Source organism: Bos indicus x Bos taurus, chromosome 26 (genome assembly GCF_003369695.1).
Source record: "Bos indicus x Bos taurus breed Angus x Brahman F1 hybrid chromosome 26, Bos_hybrid_MaternalHap_v2.0, whole genome shotgun sequence".
Classification (NCBI taxonomy): Eukaryota; Metazoa; Chordata; class Mammalia; order Artiodactyla; family Bovidae; genus Bos; species Bos indicus x Bos taurus.
Window position 1 is genome coordinate 8397407 of NC_040101.1, and position 20978 is coordinate 8418384.

Below are 20978 nucleotides of genomic sequence, written 5' to 3' on the forward strand. Positions count from 1 at the left end.
AGATGCTCTTCTGTGATTCTTTTAATTTCAGTTTTCTAATGCTTTATTGATAGTGTTACAGGAGTACAATTGATCTTTGAATGTTGATTTTATACCTGGTAACCTTGCTGAAATCTTATTAACTATAAATTTATTTGTATATTAACTTAGATTTGGGTACAAAAATCAGTATATACTAAATAATGACAATTTTCTTACTCTTTTCCATTTTTAAAGGTTTTTATTTATTTTCCCCCTACTGCATTGGCAAAGACCATAGTTCAAAAATAGTAGCTCCTTATTTGTATGTTTTAATTATGTCTTTGGATTTTTAGTTTTCTATGTTTTTTCCCCCTAGCATATCTTTTTTTTTTTTTTTGGCAAATGCAGGCCTTGTCTCTTGCACTATACGTAGGATGAACAATTTATGGGAAAACATTTTCCTGGTTATTACATCAAATCACATTATTTCTTTTGGAGTTTCTTGGATGGTGTACTTCTTTTAATGTTCTTCGTGTGGAATTTTTATTCTTCACAGACTAAAAGTTAGTATTTGCTCTTCAGTCAGCTTCAAATGAAGCAGTATCCAGTCGGATTTCCTTCCCTGGAGACAGTCTAAGCCTTTCCTCAGATCTGGAGACGTTGGCCAAGTCAGCGTGCAGACTCCCAGTACAGTTTCCTCTTTCTAGCAGCCTTTTCTCTTTCACATACTTTTGCTCTTCTGTGGCGCCAGCTTCTTCCTTCACCGCTGCTTCATAGACAGTCTGACCCAATGGAATTCACGGGGAATTACAGTCACCTCCATATGCTGTTATCAGTGTTGTTCTTGTCCCCACACTGTCAGACCGTCACACCTGCCCCTGCATCCTGTCCAGTTGTGTTTTAAGGATTTCTGATCCAACAGTTGTGGAAACTTGGCTAGGGGGCGAGGTGAGCACTTGGCCACCTCAGAAAGCCACGTCTGGGCTTTAGAGATAGGTGTCCGATTTTCTAGTTGCTGCAGACCCTGGGTTTCACGAATAGAGGCATGCAGGAGGGTTGAAGGGTTTTCCTGCCCTTCTTTTGGTCATCTCCATTTTTTTCTCAATTGTCTCCATTGCACTCACATGTGGTGAATGTCCTTCCACCTCTGGCATTAGGTTGAAGCATTGTTGGGGGCCTTTCCTTATCTGCATCTTTATAGGTTTTTAGGATGGGTTTGGGAGAGGTTGCAAAATTTTAAGCTAGAGTTCCCCCAAGTCTCTGATGCCTGTACAGCTGGTGACTTTATCAGTAAATAACCCTGAACACATTACGAAAGGTTTTTCCTTTTGACATCCCTTAAAAAACTTTTTAATTGAAATAATTATAAACCCACAGGAAGCTGTAAACAAATGGGCCTTATGCAACCTTCAGTGCTGACATTTTGTGTAACTGGCACAATAACGAAGTCTGGCCATTGGTATTGCTACAGTCCACAGAGCGTGTTCGGACTCTGCTAGTTATACATGTACACACACATGTGTGTGCGTGTGGTCCGGTGCAGTTGTGCGTGTGTACTTGCACTGAAGTGAATGCCGCAGATCCAGACAGTTCGTCACCTTAGTGCTTCCTGGTGCCGCCCCTTTGTACTCACACCCTTCTTCCCCAGTCCCTGACTCCTCAACCGCTGATCTGTGCCCCCTTTCTGTAATTTTGTTTTTTTTTAAATAATGTTAGATAAATGGAATCGTATAATATACAGCTTACATTTTTTTTGGGGGGGGTATCCTTTCAGCATAATTCTGAACTGGATACATAGACTTCAGTTCAGTTCAGTCGCTCAGTCGTGTCCGACTCTGTGACCCCATGAATCGCAGCACGCCAGGCCTCCCTGTCCATCACCAACTCCCGGAGTTCACTCAGGCTCACGTCCATCGAGTCAGTGATGCCATCCAGCCATCTCATCCTCTGTCGTCCCCTTCTCCTCCTGCCCCCAATCCCTCCCAGCATCAGAGTCTTTTCCAATGAGTCAACTCTTCGCATGAGGTGGCCAAAGTACTGGAGTTTCAGCTTTAGCATCATTCCTTCCAAAGAAATCCCAGGGCTGATCTCCTTCAGAATGGACTGGTTGGATCTCTTGGCAGTCCAAGGGACTCTCAAGAGTCTTCTCCAACACCACAGTTCAAAAGCATCAATTCTTCAGCACTCAGCCTTCTTCACAGTCCAACTCTCATATCCATACATGACCACAGGAAAAACCATAGCCTTGTCTAGACGAACCTTTGTTGGCAAAGTAATATCTCTGCTTTTCAATATGCTATCTAGGTTGGTCATAACTTTCCTTCCAAGGAGTAAGCGTCTTTTAATTTCATGGCTGCAGTCACCATCTGCAGTGATTTTGGAGCCCCCCCAAAAATAAAGTCTGACACTGTTTCCACTGTTCCCCATCTATTTCCCATGAAGTGATGGGACCAGATGCCATAAGCTTTGTTTTCTGAATGTTGAGCTTTAAGCCAACTTTTTCACTCTCCACTTTCACTTTCATCAAGAGGCTTTTTTAGTTCCTCTTCACTTTCTTTGTATTAATATGTTGTAATGAACTTCCCAGGTGGCATTAGTGGTAAAGAATCCACCTGCCAGTGCAGGAGATGTAAGAGACGTGGGTTTGATCCCTGGGTCAGGAAGATACCCTGGTGGAGGACACAGCAATCCACTTCAGTATTCTTGCCTGGAGAATCCCCATGGACAGAGGAGCCTGGCAGGCTATAGTCTGTAGGGTCACATAGAGTTGGACATAACTGAGTATCTGGATACAGCACAGGGCATGAGTACCTGGAGTAAGTACTCCTAGAGAGTTTTCCAAATTGGTTGTACCAGATAACACTTGAGCCAGCAGTCTTGCTTCATTTCTGCACCAACATTTGATAGTATGTTTTTCTTGTTGTTCAGCCGCTCAGTTGAGTCCGACTCTTTGCGACCCCATGGACTGCAGGATGCCAGGCTTCCCTGTCCTTCACCATCTCCCGGAGCTTGCTCAAACTCATGTCCATTGAGTCGGTGATGCCATCCAACCATCTCATCCTCTGTTGTCCCCTTCTCCTCTTGCCTGCAGTCTTTCCCAGCATCTGGGTCTTTTATAATGAGTCAGCTCTTCTCATCAAGTGGCTAAAGTACTGAAGCTTCAGCTTCAGCATCAGTCCTTCCAATGAATTTTCAGGACTGATTTCCTTTAGGATTGACTAGTTTGATCTACTTGAGGTCCAAGGGAGTCTTAAGAGTCTTCTGCAACACCACAGTTCGAAAGCATCAGTTCTTCAGCGCTCAGCCTTCTTTATTGTTCAACTAGCTTTGACTGTACAGATCTTTGTTGACAAAGTAATATCTTTGCTTTTTAATACGCTGTCTAGATGTCTCATGTCTTTCTAGTTGTATTCATATTGTTGGGTATGTACTGGTATCTCATTGTCATCTTAATCTTCAGTATTCTCCTGAAGGCTAATGACTCCTCTTTACTCACCATTAAGACATCTTCTTTCGTGAATGCCTTTTCAGGTCTTTTGCTCATTGTTCTTATCAATAATAGACTTTTTTTTTTTTTTTTTGTCTGTTTGCTTTTCTTAAAAATATTGTGGATGTGAGTCTTTCGTTATACATTTGCATTGTTGTTGTTCAGCCACTAGGTCGTGTCTCTTTGTGACCCCATGGACTACCGCACACCAGGCCTCCCTGTCCCTGACTGTCTCCCAGAGTTTGTCCAAGTTCATGTGCATTGATTCGGTGATGCTATCCGACTATCTCATCCTCTGCTGTCCTAGTCTCCTTTTGCCTTCAGTCTTTCCCAGCATCAGGGGCTGGGTACAGCATGGCTCATAGCTTCATTGAGTTATGCAAGCCCCTTCTCCAAGACAAGGCAGTGATCCATGAAGGGGACATGTTTGCATAGTAAATACCTTTTTTGCACTCTTTGGCTTTCTTTTTCATTCAGTACTCATGTCTCTTGAGTAACAGATCTTCTTAAATTTGATGTAGAACAATCATCAATATTTCCTTTCTTACTTTTATGTTTAAACCATTTCTTAATGTACATGAAGATCATGAATTTGTTTTCTTGTGTTATTCTGTAGCAATGAAATTTCTTTTGACATTACATATTTCCATTAAAATTACTTGACATAAGTAGAAATTCAGTTCAGTTCAGTTCAGTCACTCAGTCGTGTCTGACTCTTTGCGACCCCATGAATCCCAGCACGCCAGGCCTCCCTGTCCATCACCAACTCCCGGAGTTCACTCAGACTCATGTCCATCGAGTCAGTGATGCCATCCAGCCATCTCATTCTCTGTCGTCCCCTTCTCCTCCTGCCCCCAATCCCTCCCAGCATCAGAGTCTTTTCCAGTGAGTCAACTCTTCGCATGAGGTGGCCAAAGTACTGGAGTTTCAGCTTTAGCATCATTCCTTCCAAAGAAATCCCAGGGCTGATCTCCTTCAGAATGGACTGGTTGGATCTCCTTGCAGTCCAAGGGACTCTCAAGAGTCTTCTCCAACACCACAGTTCAAAAGCATCAATTCTTCGGCGCTCAGCTTTCTTCACAGTCCAACTCTTACATCCATACATGACCACTGGAAAAACCATAGCCTTGACTAGACGGACCTTTGTTGGCAAAGTAATATCTCTGCTTTTCAATATGCTCTCTAGGTTGGTCATAACTTTCCTTCCAAGGAGTAAGCGTCTTTTAATTTCATGGCTGCAGTCACCATCTGCAGTGATTTTGGAACCCCCAAAAATAAAGTCTGACACTGTCCCCATCTATTTCCCATGAAGGGATGGGACCAGATGCCATAATCTTTGTTTTCTGAATATTGAGCTTTAAGCCAACTTTTTACTCTCCACTTTCACTTTCATAAGAGGCTTTTTAGTTCCTCTTCACTTTCTGCCATATGGGTGGTGTCATCTGCATATCTGAAGTTATTGATATTTCTCCTGGCAATCTTGATTCCAGTTTGTGCTTCTTCCAGCCCAGGGTTTCTCATGATGTACTCTGCATAGAAGTTAAATAAGCAGGGTGACAATATACAGCCTTGACGAACTCCTTTTCCTATTTGGAACCAGTCTGTTGTTCCATGTCCAGGTCTAACTGTTGCTTCTTGACCTGCATAAAATGTATAGAAAGATTCATGAAGATTGAGGTTTGAGAAATGCTTTTTCAAACCAGTAATTTCTTTTTTGGCTTTACAAGCGATATTTAAAGAGCAGGCTCTTAATTTTCCATGACAATGAAGACACAGTGATGTTAATTCTGTTGGATTGTAATACACATTCATTCATTTACACAGGAAACATCAATTGGGCTTTGGGATTCAGTGATGAGAACTCACAGTTTCTGCCCTGTGATATTCAGTGTGGTTTGTACCTTTTTTAGGATGAGAGGGGTAGGTGTTGGGAGAGGAAGTCTCTGGAGGCTTTGCAAGTGGGGCCATCACTGATCCGAGGTGGGAGCCTCTAGGCTGCTGTGGCTCTGGGCAGGCTCCAGGTGTGAGAGGCTTCCACCAGTGTGAGCTGATAACCCTTTCCCTGAGAGTTTCCTCTGCCTGTCCCCTGGGGCCTGGGAAACAGAATCCTGGGTTTGTGTAGCCTTACAGGAAAACCAACTCACTGGAAAGACCTTATGCTGGGAAAGATTGAAGGCAAAAGGAAAAGGGGGCGGCAGAGGATTAGATGGTTGGATAGCATCACTGACTCAATGGACGTGAGTTTGAGCAAACTCCGGGAGATAGTGAAGAACAGGAGAGCCTGGTGTACTGCAGTCCATGGGGTCACCAAGAGTCAGACACGACTTAGCAACTGAACAACGACAGGAAAGAGACACCAGCCAACCAGGTTCCGAGGGTATCAGAAGATTCACTTGGGAACTTTAAATTAGGGCCTGGGCCCTTCTATAGTCCCATTGATCACAGTCTCTGGGGAGTGGTCTGGGCATCTTTTCTCCCCCCAGAAGTTTTTTTTTTTTTTCATAGTCATAGGATTTTTTTTTTAATTGGAGGACAATTGCTTTACAGTGTTGAGTTAGCTTCTGCCGCACAGCAGTGTGAATCAGCTGTGATGTTGTTTGCTGTTCTTTAGTCACTCAGTCGTGTCTGACTCTTTTGTGACCCCATGGACGGTAGCCCACCAGGTTCTTCTGTCCATGGGATTTGCCGGGCAAGAATACTGGAGTGGGCTGCCATCCCCTTCTCTAGGGGATCTTCCCAATCCAGGTATTGAACTCGAGTCTCCTGCACTGCAGGCAAATTCTTTATCATTGAACCACTAGGGAAGCCCAAATCAGCTATAAGGATCCATATATCCCCTCCCTCTGGAGCCTGCCTCCCACCCCGCCTCCCATCCCACCGCTCTAGGAAAGGCACTGAGCTGACCTCCCTGAGCTACACAGCAGCTGCCCACTAGCTAGCTGTTTTACATACAGCAATGTGTGTATCAGTGCGACTCTCTCTTCCTGTCTTCTCTTGCCGCCGCTGTGTCCAGTGTCTCTATTCCTGCCTGCAAATAGGTCTGTCTTACGGAGCAAAGTAACGCAGAAGATTCTGGTGTTGGCTCAGGGTGAGAACTGCAGTCTTGAAGAGTCCAAAAGTCAGGGAGGAGCTTTCTAAGGGTGATTAGATAAGGCTGGGATTAGTGCCTTTGCAAGACTCCGAGGGAAGCGTCCCCCTTGGGAAGTCAGTGGCTTCTGAGACAGGCAAAGAGCCACTGCAAACACTTCTTCTCCAGTGCACCAGGCAGGGCTTCCACACTCTCGCTGATCAAAGGGAATGTTAGGTTCAGAAAGGCGAAGAAAGGAATGTCCTAAGTCAGAGCTATTCGGTTTATAGGCGACCACGAAAGCAAAATTCAGGATGGCTGTGAGCTGGCCCCTGGCAGTGCCCTCGAGGTCTTGGAGAATTCTTTGCTCTGTTTCCAGCAGACACCACTGCAGGCCAGAAGGCTTCGAACTCAGCTCCCCTCTGCCAACTGGTGAAGCCTGTCTCAGCGCTACTTCCTGTCTTGCATGTGACCCCAAATGCCATCACGAAACTTGCATTTGTATGACATTCTTGAGTTTCCAAGTCAAAGAGAGCTGGTGCAAAGACTGTGCCTGGCATTTTAGGTCACACTTGACTTTCAAATTCTAACTCAGGCACTTATGTGCTCAGTCACTTAGTCCTGTCTGACTCTTGGCGACCGCCTGGACTGTAGCCCGCCAGGCTCCTTTGTGCATGGAATTTTCCAGGCAAGAATAACGGAGTGGGTTGCCATTCCATCCTTGAGAGGATTCTCTCAACCCAGGGATCGAAGCCGTGTCTCCTGCATCTCCTGCATTGGTAGGCAGATTCTTTACCACTGAGCCACCTGGGAAGTCCAGCCGCTTAGGAGCTGCTTAACTCTGTGAGCTTCTCTGAGTCTTGGCTTATGTGTAGAATGGGAATGGTATTGGCCATCTCTCATGGTCCTTGTGAAGGTTAGATGAGTGTCTGCAGAGGCTCTGGCTCACGGTGGTTGCTTGCATTGCTCCCCAAGTCACTATCCTTTTGAAATAATTTTCCTGACTTGACTCTCATAACGGCCTTCCCTCCAGACAGATTGAGGGCTTGGGAGTGGGATGTTGGGATTGATGTGCCCGACTCCGAATTCCAGCTTCTACACTCTGATCTGACTGTGCCCTGTAACTTCTAGGTCACAGATTAAATGCCACGAGCACTTCTGATTTGTTGGAGAGCTGGTGTGTGCATGTGGTAATCGACAGGGTGATAATAATGAATCTATGCCATAGTGCATGCGTGCTAAGTCACTTCAGTCGTGTCTGACTCTTTGCGACCCTATGGACGGTAGCCCACCTGCAGGGCTCCTCTGTCCGTGGGATTCTCCAGGCAAGAACACTGGAGTGGGTTGCCAGGCCTTGCTCCAGGGGATCTTCCTGACCCAGGGATAGAACCCGCGTCTCTTACGTCTCTTGCATTGGCAGGCAGGTTCTTTACCACTAGCGCCACCTGGGAAGCATGCCATAGTGGTGATGCCCATTTTGTAGAGTGGCTGCAATGCAGAGAATTTTAGTTAGGGACAGATTTGATTGAACGCATGTGCCCTGGTCGGAGGGGAGGTATAGAATGAGGCGGAGGGTCCCCTCTTCCCCCACCTCCTGTGCGTGGAGCGCAGGCCTGGGAGGCAGGGCCCCCCCGTTCGGCACAGGGTGTTCTCAGAGAGTGGCATTGCCTGCAAGAGAGAAGTCGAGTCATCTCGGATGACTGTCACTCTTCCCTCCAGATTATGACACATCTCCTGTCTCTAATTAATATTTTCCTCAAGTGTTCTTTTCACACTTTTTAATTTTTTTTCATGTTCTCCTCAGCCACATGCTTCTTAGGATAAGAGTCTTTTTCCTCTTAGAAATAACACAAATGTGATTTGATGACAAAGGGTGTTGTTTGTTTTGGGAGGAGGAGCAGGGAGCTTTCTGGAGGGCTCTTCAGGGGCTGCTGCTGGAATGAACTGGCCCAGGAATCCTGACTGAATTACGGTCAGAGACACTTCAGTGCAGCCTGGCTGGGGCCTTAGATCACAGGGGCAGGGTGAAGAGCTGGGAGTGCATTTCCCATTGATTTCAAGCACTCTTTAAACCTGGTAATTACCTCCTCCATCGACATTATAATCTTGATGATAATACCAACATGTTGCACTCCAGCCAGGATGCCAGCGCTCTGCCTGGCCTCGGTTCTGATGGCGGAGATTTAAATGAGGCTTGGAAACACTAGCATCTCCTCCATTTATTCGATCCTCAAGGCAGCACTCCTGGCTTCCTCAGAAATATTTTCTAAAGATGGAGGAAAGTCCTGCTTGTCGTGTGCTGATTTCACGATTGACAGCTCTTTGGATGGAGCCGAATGTATCTTTGAAAATTTAGAGCCAGAGGAATTCTTGCCTCTTGCTTCAGCTTCGCATTGCTTATGGAGTTCCGTGGTGGGTCGAGTAGACTGGGCCCTTCTGGGGAGAGTCATTGCACAGGGTACCCGGCTCTTACTGTATTGCATGGTGTATGTGTGTGTGTGTGTGTGTGTGTGTCTGTCACATTATTCCAAGTGTGTTTTGCAAGAATCTGAGCTTATGATGGGAGGTGGGTAAATTTTCTAAGCACTTGTCTGAAGATGCCCTTTCTTTTGGTGGAGGCGGGGGCAGGACAATATTTGGGATTTTTTTTTTAACTTTTTATTTTATATTGGAGTATAGCCTATTAGCAATGTTGGGATAGTTTCAGGCGCACAGCAGAGTGACTCAGCCATACATAAACCTGTGTCCGTTCTCCCACAAACTCCTCTCCCATCCAGGCTGCCACAGAGCATTGACCAGAGTTCCCTGTGCTCTACAGGAGGTCCTTGTTGGTTATCCATTTAAAATATAGCCGTGTGTACATATCCGTCTCAAACTCCCTGTCTATCCTTTCCCCCCATCCTTCCCCTCTCGTAAACATAAGTTCATTGTCTATGAGCTTCTGTTTAGTAAATAAGTTCCTTTGTATCATTTCTTGTTAGATACCATATATAAGGGATGTTATACAATATTTATCTTTCTCTGTTGATTTATGAAGATGTCCTTTTGATTGTTGAAAGATGGTGGGTTTCCCGCAGCCTTTGTCCCAGCAGTCGCCAGTGAGAAGCCCCATGTTAGGATGATTGTCACTCTCTAATCTCTGGGGAGTCATGGACAAGACAGGAATTGTGGCTGGGATGGGGCCTTTCAGTTCCTTTCTGTCCCCTCTGCCCTTCTGGAGTCCCATTTGAAGATTGCTGATTCATCCTGTGGGTTTTGTTTGGCTGTTCACTTACTGCCTTTGGGATGTGTTAGCAGAAATCTCCTACTGTGTCCAGGTCCAGGCAGCAACTGAGCGGCTGAAGTCCCATAGATATCCCATCAAGGACCAAGAGGTAGCCCTTGCTGCTGGCCGGATTTCTTAATCATCTGCATTGCTTTCTTTCCCCTTATTGTTCCATGTTTTGAGTGAGTTCAGTGGGGAGGGACAGCTTATTTTTGCTTATTTTGGATGTTACATAGACCTGCCAAAAATCTTGAGAATCACCACAAGGCCACCTGAAGCCTTCCGAGTCCTCAGGCAGCATGGAGCAGGTGATGAAATGTCACCTCCCTCATGCTCTTTACCTCGCTGGTCACTAGTACTGTTCCTCTCTGTGCCAAGCGTCTCTACCAAGCCTCCTGGTAGATATGGGCAGAGGAGCAGAGTGGCATCGCTTCAGAGCCTGCAGCTGAGAACCTAGAGACTAGGATGTGAGGTGCACTCTGTCGCTGGCAAGGATGCCATGGATGGTTCACCTCAAGTCTTGGGGCCTCAGTTTCCTCTGCTGAAAACTCAAGGGGAGGACTCGACGGCATCTCAGGTCCTGGCAGGCCTGAATTCCTCTGACTGCAGTGCATGGGCACACTTCCTTACCTGGCACCTTCAGAGCATCTCCTGGGGTCGGTGTATTGCCAGCCTCCTTCAGCAATCCAAGACCAGAAGGACCTTGCCCTGCAGGGGTCTGTCGTGGATGGACAGACACCCCTGCGTCCCCAGGAGTTCCCGGGATCCCCAGGAGGCACTCCCATCTCAGCAGTGACCCACGGGGCTTTCTAAATTTGTTCTGTTACATCAGGGATTTCTGATACTTCTTGTGGAAGCAGACTTTGTTCATTTCTACTTCCAAGTGTTTCTTTCCTTTCCCTGGAGTCAGGTCTGAAGGGGAGAGCACCACTTGGTCAATTCCAGCCCTATGGCAGGGTGGGCGGTGAGACAAGCAACCCAGGAATCAGGAGGCCCCCAGAGCTGCTATTAAAGCTCGTATCCGCAGGGACAATGGGCTGGACTGGGACGATGGCCAAGGAGCTGCCCATGTGCCAGCGTCGTATTCTAGGAGCAGCTTGGACTAAACTGTGTTGAGTAGCCATTCTCAGAATTACCAGTTTTGCCAGGAATGGAAGGCAGTAGGGTTCATTTTTTTTTCCCCCTCTTTCTATTGCTGTGTTCATTAGTATGCACGATACAAAGGCCAGAGTTGCTGAAGCAAAACCATCAAGTTCTGATTAATTTGCAGAACTCAGCCACAGAATCGCTCTGAAATTTCTAACCAATAATGTTCCCTGGCTGAGTCACTCAGCGGAAGGATCCTTAATTGGAAACAGCCTCAGACAGTAGCATGGAGAACATCAGACAGAGGAATATTAGGGCAGAAACACCCAGAGAGGAAATGCCTACAGGAAAGAAAGCTGGCGTAACGTGGATGGCTGAATAGTGTTTGTCCAGAAACACCAGTGAGTGGGGCTGACACAGAGCTGGAGTTTAGGGGAAAGGCAGAGAAGCAGGTGGCCAGATTTTTCAAAATCAGCAAGTTCGTTTCTGTCCATATCTGTCCTTGTTTTTAATGAGCATTGTCCTTTCCAGGTTGCCCACCTCTTGGTCTGGAAACCTTAAAAATCACAGACTTCCAGCTCCATGCATCCACTTCCAAGCGCTATGGCCTGGGGGCCCATCGGGGGAGACTCAACATCCAGGTACCCACATGGAGGGGAGGATTCGGGCTGCACCGCTAGTGGCTCTGGCCACCGACATGGCGATGGTTCATTGAGCTTGGGGCAGGCTCCGTGCCTGGCATTTAACACGAATCAGCTCCAGTTCTCACGACAGGGAGGAGCTTGCTGCTTAATCCACATTTTACAGAGAAAGAGTCCTGAGTCTCAGGACACGTGTCTTCTCCAGAGACTGGTTAGTGAAAAGGATGCTGCCGGTTCCTGGGCCCAGCTTGGACCGCCCCCATGTGATCTGTGCGGAAAAGACATGCGGGGACGCTGGCCGCCTGTGACCGTGGGCAGGCAGTGACCTTGGTCCTCTCTCACCTCCCTGCTCGTGTTTCTCCACCACTCACGCCTCTTCCAGGCTCTTCTGTGGCTCCTTCTGCCGTGTTCTGCCAGCTCAAGCCCTTAGTGGTGCTCATCGTGTCTGGCCTCCCACCCTGAGGCTCAAAGGCCCCTGTAACCCTGGCCCTCGGTGCTATCCAAGTCCTGGTCCTGGAGGTGGGGTCGTCCTGCCTCCCTCTGTGCACCATGCATTTCTGGGCTGCAAGCCTTTTCCCAAGCAGGGCCTCTGCCTGCAGCTCCCTGCCTGCCACTTTGTCCAAGCAGGGTAAACCCTGGTTCATCCATGGCATCACATGCTCTCACTTCTCTAACGTCATACATGTAGCCATTAAGCATCGCAGATTTATTCTTCTAGAGTCCTGGAGGATAGACATCTCACTGGGCTCAAATCAAGGTATGGGCAGGACTGCATTCCTCCCGGAGGCTCTCGGGGAGAATCACTTCTTTTCCTGGTCCTGCTTCTCTAGGCGCGTGCATCCCTTGCTCATGGCCCCTTCCTTCCTCTAAGCCAGCGATGTCAGGTCGAGTCCTTCTCAGGCTGCCATCTCTCTGGTTCTCTCTTCTATCTCCCTCTTCCACTTTTCAGTTCAGTTTAGTCGCTCAGTCGTGTCCGATTCCTTGTGACCCCATGAACTGCAGCACACCAGGCCTCCCTGTCCATCACCAACTTCCGGAGTTTACTGAAACTCATGTCCATCTAGTCGGTGATGCCATCCAACCATCTCATCCTCTGTCGTCACCTTCTCCTTCCGCCTTCAGTCTTTCCCAGCATCAGGGTCTTTTCAACTTCTAAGGACTCTTATAAATACATTGAGCTCATCTGGATAAGCCAGGACCATCTCCCAATCCCAAGCAGCCTTGGCTGCATCTGCAGCCTTCATTTCCCTTTGTCACAGAACCTTGAGGATTCACAGCTTCCAGGACGAGCATGTGAACATCTTTGTTGGGCAGGGGGCATCACTCTGCCAACCCATCTCAGCTGCCTTTTCCCTCCTCTTCCAACTCCAGCCGATCCACCCCTTCTCACCTTGGCATTTGGGTCCCACGCCATCCTGTGTGTTTCTCCAGGAACATAGTTCCCTAATATTTTTGCAGTCTTTCCCCAACTGATGTGTAACTGTGGGTGGTTTGCAGACCCTTTGGTAGATGTACCATCTCAGCCAGCCTCCTGGGAGGGAGGTATTCCTTTCACACCCACAGTGGGAGACCATCAAGGCTGCACTCACAGCTTCCAGGTGGCAGAGCTGACCTCTTATCTCCCCAGTGGTCACTGTAAGCGTGCTGCAGGTGGCTGCCATGCAAGAGTGGATGAGCCGCCTTCCCAGGGAGCCCCTGGGCTTGATGGGGGGACATTTGAGTGGAGCTCTGACTCCAAGCTCTCTTCCTTCCTCTTGACTGCATCAGGCCGCATCACTGCTTCTCAGTTCAGACAGATTCGGTAATATGAACTTTCATGAAATCTAAAGTTGTTTAAAAAATATCCATTAAAAAAACCCAAACAGCTGTTAAAATATTTGGGTGTGTACAGCTGAACACTGTTTTACCAGTGGGTGAACTTTCAAAGTTTAAGTAGGAGTAACTGTTAATAATTCGAGGGCCCCCAATACCTTGCATGGGCCGAAGCCCTCCAAGTAAATAAAGTCAGACCCAAGCAAGGCTACATCCAGATGGGAGTGGGGCTGCCTCCTGCATCACTCAGAGGAGCTGTCATCTGGTGTCTCTGATTCCCTCTCTAGAAATGAAGTCATCCTTCATTAAAGAAGAAGCGTTCACATTGATAGACCAGCTGGTAAAGAATTCGCCTGCAATGCAGGAGACCTGGGTTCCATCCCTGGGTCGGGAAGATCCCCTGGAGGAGGGAACGGCTACCCACTCCACTATTCTGGCCTGGAGAATTCCATGGACAGAGAAGCCTGGAAGGCTGTAGTCCATGGGATCGCAAAGAGTTGGACATGACTGAGTGACCAATGTTCGCGTTGATCTACGCTTTCGATCAGAAGTGGAGAGGCCCAGCTAGTCCTAAATTTGTGGGGTGAGGGTGGAGGATGGAAGCTGTGGGCTTCCCAGTGAGCTGAGTGGACAGGTTGAGTGTATCCCAGTCAGGCAGGCTGAGTTCAGACTTGGCCTCAACACTTAGAGATTTGGGGACCTTAGAAATAACTACCTCACGTCTCTTGAGCCTCAGTTGTCTCATCAGAAACATGGGAGCCCATAGCACTCCTGGATTCCTTGAACAGTGAAATTGGGTGATTTATAGTCAGTGAAGTTAAGTGTGATCTATCCTTGGTGGCTCAGTGCCAAAGAATCTGCCTGCCAGTGCAGGAGACACAGATTTGATCCCTGTGTCAGGGTTAGGAAGACCCCCTGGAGAAGGAAATGGCAACCCACTCCAATATTCTTGCCTGGAGAATCCCATGGACAGAGAAACCTGGTGGGCTCGGTGGTGTCTCGAAGAGTCAGACACGACTTAGCAACTCAACAACAGCAACATTTTAAAGCATTTACTGGATCATCTCACTCCTCTGCAGAAGCTGCGAGGACCCCGTTTGGCGGGTTCCACTTTCCAGAATCAGTGCCACAGGAAGCATGATTGCATCCCGACAGGTGCCCCGGAATGCGTCTTCCCACACACGGAGGTTGAATGCAGTTTAAAAATAACCACATCTTGTCTCACATCTGAGTATTTGGTAGGCGTGTCAAGCTAATGGGATTTTATGTGTGAGAAACAGCAAGGTTTTGGCATTAGAAACTATATTTAAATGCATTTAGCGCAGGAGGTGAGCAAGGTCAGTCCAGCCCTTCGCTGCTCTGGCTCCGTGGGCGTGAGTGTGGTCCACTCAGAACGTGGTCCACTCAGAATGCAGGCTTGGCATGCACCCTGGTCCTCCTGCTAATGAGCTGAGGGGCTTTAGGCAAGATGCTCCCCTTGGCTAACTTCTCAGAATATGAAGATTAAAGGAGGAAGAAAGAGAATTGTCCTCCTCGATTCTCAGATGCCACTTTCCTTCCCATTAGATCCGTTCCCTCACCTGACCATTCATTAGATCCGTTCCCTCACCTGACCATTCATTAGATCCGTTCCCTCACCTGACCATTCATTAGATCCGTTCCCTCACCTGACCATTCATTAGATTCGTTCCCTCACCATTTCGAAGTGCCCTTTATGTACCAGAACTGGGTGGCCGTAAAAAAAAGCAGAGAAAAGTTCCTGCTTATTCCATTTCCCCAGGATGCCTCGGTCTCCAGCAAGAAGGAGACCAGGAATCGGCTCTGATAGTTACTGGTGCTGTGCTGGGTGCTTTACCTGTTTCGTTTATTCCTTGACGTGAGACAAGGACTGTTATTTTTATCACCTCTGTCTCTAATAAAGCAGCTACATGGATTGGTAGAGTAACTTGGTTAAGGTTTCTCAGGAGAGGAAGGATGTGACTCCAAGCTGCTTTAATCCTGGAGCTGTGGCTCCCAACGACCCCATAAAACGGCCCTAACCAACGACTAAAGTGTTCTGTGCCCCTCTGGATGCTTATTAAGCCGTGTGCGAGTCTCTCTGCTGACCTTTGTCTCGTGCTGATTTACTGGGGGCTTACCCTCCTCAGGTCGGGTGGATCATGTTTGTCCGAGATTCCCACACTGTGTGGGCACCGTGTCTGCACATATGTGTATGCCTGCTGCAATGCCAAAGGCACTGTGGCTGCCGTGAACGATGGCATTATGACCCAGAGGTGGCGTTGGTCCGTGTACCAGTTTTGCCAGTACATCAGTGTCTTACGGGACCAGGTGCCAGCCCTGACCCCAGGGCACTGTCCACACAGCTGCGGGCAGAAGCCTCCGAAGAGCTCAGTCCTGTCCATGGTGCTCGTCACTCGGTGCTGCTCTGGCTCAGGGTGGCCATGTGGTCCATCCTAGGCCATTTGCTGCTCAGGTCCTTTGCCCATGTAGCCGTCGTGCCCACAACCCACCAGCTTCCATACTTCCCGACACCCTCTTCTATCATACTGCTTTCACCGTGTTTTTTAAGGTCAAGTTCTGCAAAATTTATTAAAAATTTTTTAATTTAAAAATGTATTAAAATTTTTTTCTTAGTAATTTAACATGTCTCCTTACCAGAACTAATTTTTTTTTTTTTTTTTAGAATTGATTGAGTTTTTTTGTTCTTCTGATTACAGAGCTGCATAGATTTTGAACCTTATTTTTTCCTGTGAGCTTGGTTTTTATGAGTGCAAGATTTTGCAGACTATAAGCATTCACTGGATTGCATTTTCCACGTTATAGCAAAAACACCTGTCTCTGTGTTAGTTCGTTGGAGAGTGCAATGCAGTGCGAGTTGTGTCCGACTCTTTGTGACCCCGTGGACTATACAGTCCATGGAATTCTCCAGGCCAGAATACTGGAGTGGGTAACCTTTCCCTTCTCCAGGGGATCTTCCCAACCCAGAGATTGAACCCAGGTCTCCCGCATTGCAGGCGGATTCTTTACCAGCTGCGCCACAAGGGAAGCCCAGGAATACTGGAGTGGGTAGCCTATCCCTTCTGCAGCAGATCCTCCCAACCCAGGAATTGAACCGGGGTCTCCTGCATTGCAGGCGGATTCTTTACCAACTGAGCTGTAGCTCGTTGGGGGCTGCTATAAAAACATGCCATACACCAGGTGGCTTATAAACAACACAGGTTTATTTCTCACAGTTCTGGTGGCTGGAAAGTTCAAGATCAAGGTCCTGGCATACTTGGTATCTGGTGGGGGCCTGCTTCCTGGTTCCTAGATGACTATCTTCTGTGTCCTCAGGAGGTGGAAGGGGAGCTTCTCAGGGTCTCTTTTAGAAGAGCACTAATCTCAACGCCTGGGTGAACACTGGGAGATAGTGAAGAACCGGGAGGCCTGGGTGCTGCAGTCCATGGGGTTGCAAAGGTCGGACAGGACTTAGTGACTGAACAACAGCAATCTCATTCAAGAGGACTCCACCTTTGTAACCTAATCACCTCCCAAAGGTCCCTAAAACTATCACCTTGGAGATTAGGTTTCAACATATGAATATTGAGGGGACATATGCATTCAGTCTGTAGCATTCTTTTGTCCTCATTTTAAGCATAAGACTTTGATAGACTAAAAGCAGCTTATAATTCAACTTCTAAATTCTCCTTTTTGCAAGTGGAGTTTTGCTTGTGTCAATTTAATAATATAAGCTCAGAAGAGAAGCCCAGGTTTACGTTTCCCAGGTACACTGGGCAAGGGAGAGCTTTAGGAATTCAAGGGAGGGGTCCAGTTCATCAGGATAGTCCTACCCAGGTTTATCCTCGCAGTGTCCCAGGGTCCTTTTCTACTAACTTACTTGTGAGGATGTCTTTGGTCTCATTTAGAAACAGTCATTGGCTTCTGCTCTGGGACCAGTCACAGGCAGATTGGAAATTAACATCCCAGGTCTCAAAGAAGAAGTTTCGATAATGACCTCTAAAATCACCCTCGGAGCATTTGTTTGCCTGTGCTTGGTCTTAGGAGATAGCCCTGTATTTAGGTGGGTCATTTAACAGTAGCCATTGCTTGTCCTGGCCCAGCAGAATCCTCTAAGGACCCTGAGAGATTTTCCATGGCTCGTAAATTCAGCAAGGTGGTGTCAGAGACAGTGCTACTCTTTGATTTATTCCACCACCACTGTTATTGGAAGCAAAGCCTTGAGCAGCTTATGGCAGCACTTGCATTTCAAAGGGCTGGGTTTCAGTTTCACTCTTAAGACTCTAAAATGATGGTAAGTATAAGCCTGACATGTGAGGCGAAGAAACGAAATACCAAGAGCTTGATTGGACCTCAGGATGTCATCATGATTCCCGCTGATAATCAGGAATGTAAGAGGGGTGATATTCTGATCAGAGTTTTGAAGAAAGAGCTGATGTTTTGAGGTCACAAGGAAAAACATGCAACATTAACACCATCAGATGTCTTTGCGATGCCCGGTCGTCATTTGACTCTCTCTGGCCCATGACTTGTGTGTGTTAGCTGTCTTTCATGAGGAAGTCTAGTTATAATAATAGCATCTGTCTGAGCCACTTCTCAGCACTGCTGGAATGAAACCCAGCTCCTCTTGGAAGTCATTCCATTCAAGGGATTCTACAGAGCATCCAGATCCTGATATTAGAATCCACTGCCAATGTTCTGATCATCTTTTTACCTGAAATGAGGTATAAGCCATGAAGATGGTCGATGCCCATGGCTTCAGATATGTGAAAGTGAAAGTCGCTCAGTTGTGTCCAACTCTTTGCGACTCCATGGACTGTCCATGGAATTCTCCAGGCCAGAATACTGGAGTGGGTAGCCTTTTCCTTCTCCAGGGGATCTTCCCAACCCAAGGATTGAACCCAGGTCTCCCACATTGCAGGTGGATTCTTTATAGCTGAGCCACAAGGGAAGCCTGATATACCCACAGGGAGTTGGTTATAGAGCACTGAACCAAGTTTTTATCCTGGTGTTGAAGTTCAGGAGCCTGAGCACATCCCACATGTCTGTCTGCCAGTCCTATTTGGCCCTGGTGGCACCTGGTGCCCCACCCTGGCCAAATATGCATGCGTGCTTGCTCAGTCCCTTCAGTCATGTCCGACTCTTTGCGACCCCATGAACTGTAGCCCACCGGGCTCCTCTGTCTTGACTGGGATTCTCCAATCAAGAATGCTAGAGCAGGTTGCCTTGCCCTTCTGCAGGGGAGCTTCTCGACCTAGGGATCGAACCTGCGTCTCTTACATCTCCTGTACAGGCCAGTGGATTCTTTACCGCTAATGCCACCTGGGAAGCCCCATCTGGCCAAAAATGGAGACCACGTTTAAATTGTGGACACCACCCAGGGCAGCACCATTTTCTCAGGCATCGCCCTGGGCACCCTGACTCCTGCCTGTTCCTGGAATCATTTGCACTCAGGGTCTTCTGACCCCAAAGCCTGTCTGTTCCTTCACTCCATCCCAGTTCTCTGGACGGCAGCCTCTCGTTTCTTTCTGGTTGCACAAAACCTTGCTGTAAGTCAGCAAGTCCTCCCCGGGGGCTGTTTACATGCTGGGTGCTACAGAGGCAAAAATCATCACAGTGGGTATAGTTTCCAAACCCAAGAATGTTATGCTTGTTCCCATAAAGGGATTTTGTTCTGCGTCTGGCTTCAAGAAACGGTCCGGGACACAGTGTCCAGATGCCAGGATGCAGGAATTTGGGGTATTTGGATTTTTATGGGAATAACAGGACCAAATATTTTAAATCATGACTTTCGGGAAATTCAAAGTGAGAATTTGCTATAGTGAGATTGAGGTGCTCTTGCCATTCTTGGTTGCATCCTGAAGGCAAGTGCAGTGAGAAGAGCTAGGCGTAGAGCAGGGAGGAGGAGTAAGGAGGACAAGGGAGCCCCGAGGAGCAGAGACGCCAGGCCTGTGTCTCAGACCGTTCTGAAACCACTAACCCCCTGGTGCTGAAGTGGACCCTGCGCCACTTGCCATCTGAATTTTTTCTTTACTATTTTACTAAATTTCACTAAATTATTATTCCATTTCATCTTCAGTGTACTCAGAGGGAAACTCTGCTTTAGAGAAGAGGAACTGAAGTCGGGCTGAGTGACCTGCCCTAACCCAATACCTAGCAAGCACAGAGCTGAGATGCAGAGGGAAGGGTTTTCCGTGCTCCTTTCTTTGCACATCAGGTGCCCACGGGAAGGTTCAGCTTGTGGTCTCCTCCAGCACCCCATCTTCTGACTCATCTCCCTGACCACTGAGCCTCCTAGTACCATCCTGGCAGGACCCAGAGAAGTTTGAGGGGTGTCAACAGTCATCCCCATGGGGCCTCATGTCCATTCAGCTGGCAGAACCTACTGTGCCTTCTCAAATGATGGCTTATAAAGATGGGCCCTCTGGGCTGTCAGCCCAGCCACACTGTCTCCTGGGCACATACAGTTGGGAGCCAGGAATCCACGTTCTTCTGAGCTAAGGTTTCAGTGGACACAGCACACACTGCCCAGGCAGAGAAGACTTGTGTGAAGAGAGGATGAAAGACAAGGAAGGGAGAGAGGCACGAAAGACAGATCAGAGCAAAGTTTTTCTCGTCTTCACTCATTTCATTCAAAACCCCGCCTCCTGGGAACCTTATTGGTGCCAGGCAGACACTGTCAGACATCTTGGGGAGACAATGGTGAACAAAACCAGAAACGCTCTCTAATCTTTTAGCAAATATTTAAGGAAGGCCTTCTGTGTGCTGGGTCATGTCCTAGGTCCTTGGGATGCCTCCGTGGCCAAAACAGAGATCCTCACCATCTGACAACTTACAATCTAGTGGGAATTGTTTAGTCCCTAAGTGGTGTCTGACTGTTGTCTGACCCCGTGGACTGCAGCCTGCCAGGCTTCCCTGTCTGTCATTATCTCCCAGAGTTTGGTCAAATTCATGCCATTGAATTGGTGATGCCATCCAACCATCTCATACTCTGTCGCCCCCTTCTCCTCCTGTCCTCAATCTTTCGCAGAATCAGGGTCTTTTCTAATGAGTCGGCTCTTTGCATCAAGTGGCCAAAAGGAGGCACATAAAAGCGAAAGATATAACAGGATGATTTTTATAGTATTTCAAAGGTGATAAATGTGACAAATGTATAGCCAACAGTGGGGTCGGGAGGGCCACCTCTGGGGAGGGGTCAGGTTATAGTTAAAAGTGATCAAGGTCAGGTTTGAGGCCAAGTTGGCTTAAGGATCAGCAGGGGATCCGGTAGCTATGGGAGGAGCATTCCGGCAGTGGGAGTGACTTGAGTGTCTTGTGGAGACAACAGGCTGAACATTATCAGTTAACAAGGAGTGGGGTGGCTTGGGCCCTAGGAGTACAGAGGGGAGTCGCCAGCCCAGACATCGCTCTGGGAGGACTTTGACTTTGACTCTTGAGCCAACTGAGGGGCCGTGGAAAGGTTTGGGGTACAGGAACGCCATGCTGTGCTTTGCAAGTGTGAAGGAGTAACCCAGTCTCTGTGTTGACTTAGGGAAGCAGGAGTCAAAGCAGGGGGCTGGAGAGGGGTGACGTCAGCACCCTACATGAGAGGTGATGCTGGCTCCAGCCAAGCCAGGGGTGTGGAAGCGGCGAGAAGTGGTTGGGTTTTGGATATTTTGAAAG

General features: G+C 47.8%; 1 protein-coding gene across 2 annotated transcripts in view; it reads left to right on the forward strand.

Annotated features, from left to right (window-relative positions):
- Window positions 1–20978, forward strand: part of CPXM2 (carboxypeptidase X, M14 family member 2) — a 135881-nt gene that overhangs the window by 21508 nt on the left and 93395 nt on the right. For both annotated transcript variants that reach the window (XM_027528976.1, XM_027528975.1), the window contains one exon: window positions 11398–11507. In XM_027528976.1, coding sequence (XP_027384777.1) covers window positions 11398–11507 — 110 coding nt within the window. The remainder of the gene's footprint in view (window positions 1–11397; window positions 11508–20978) is intronic.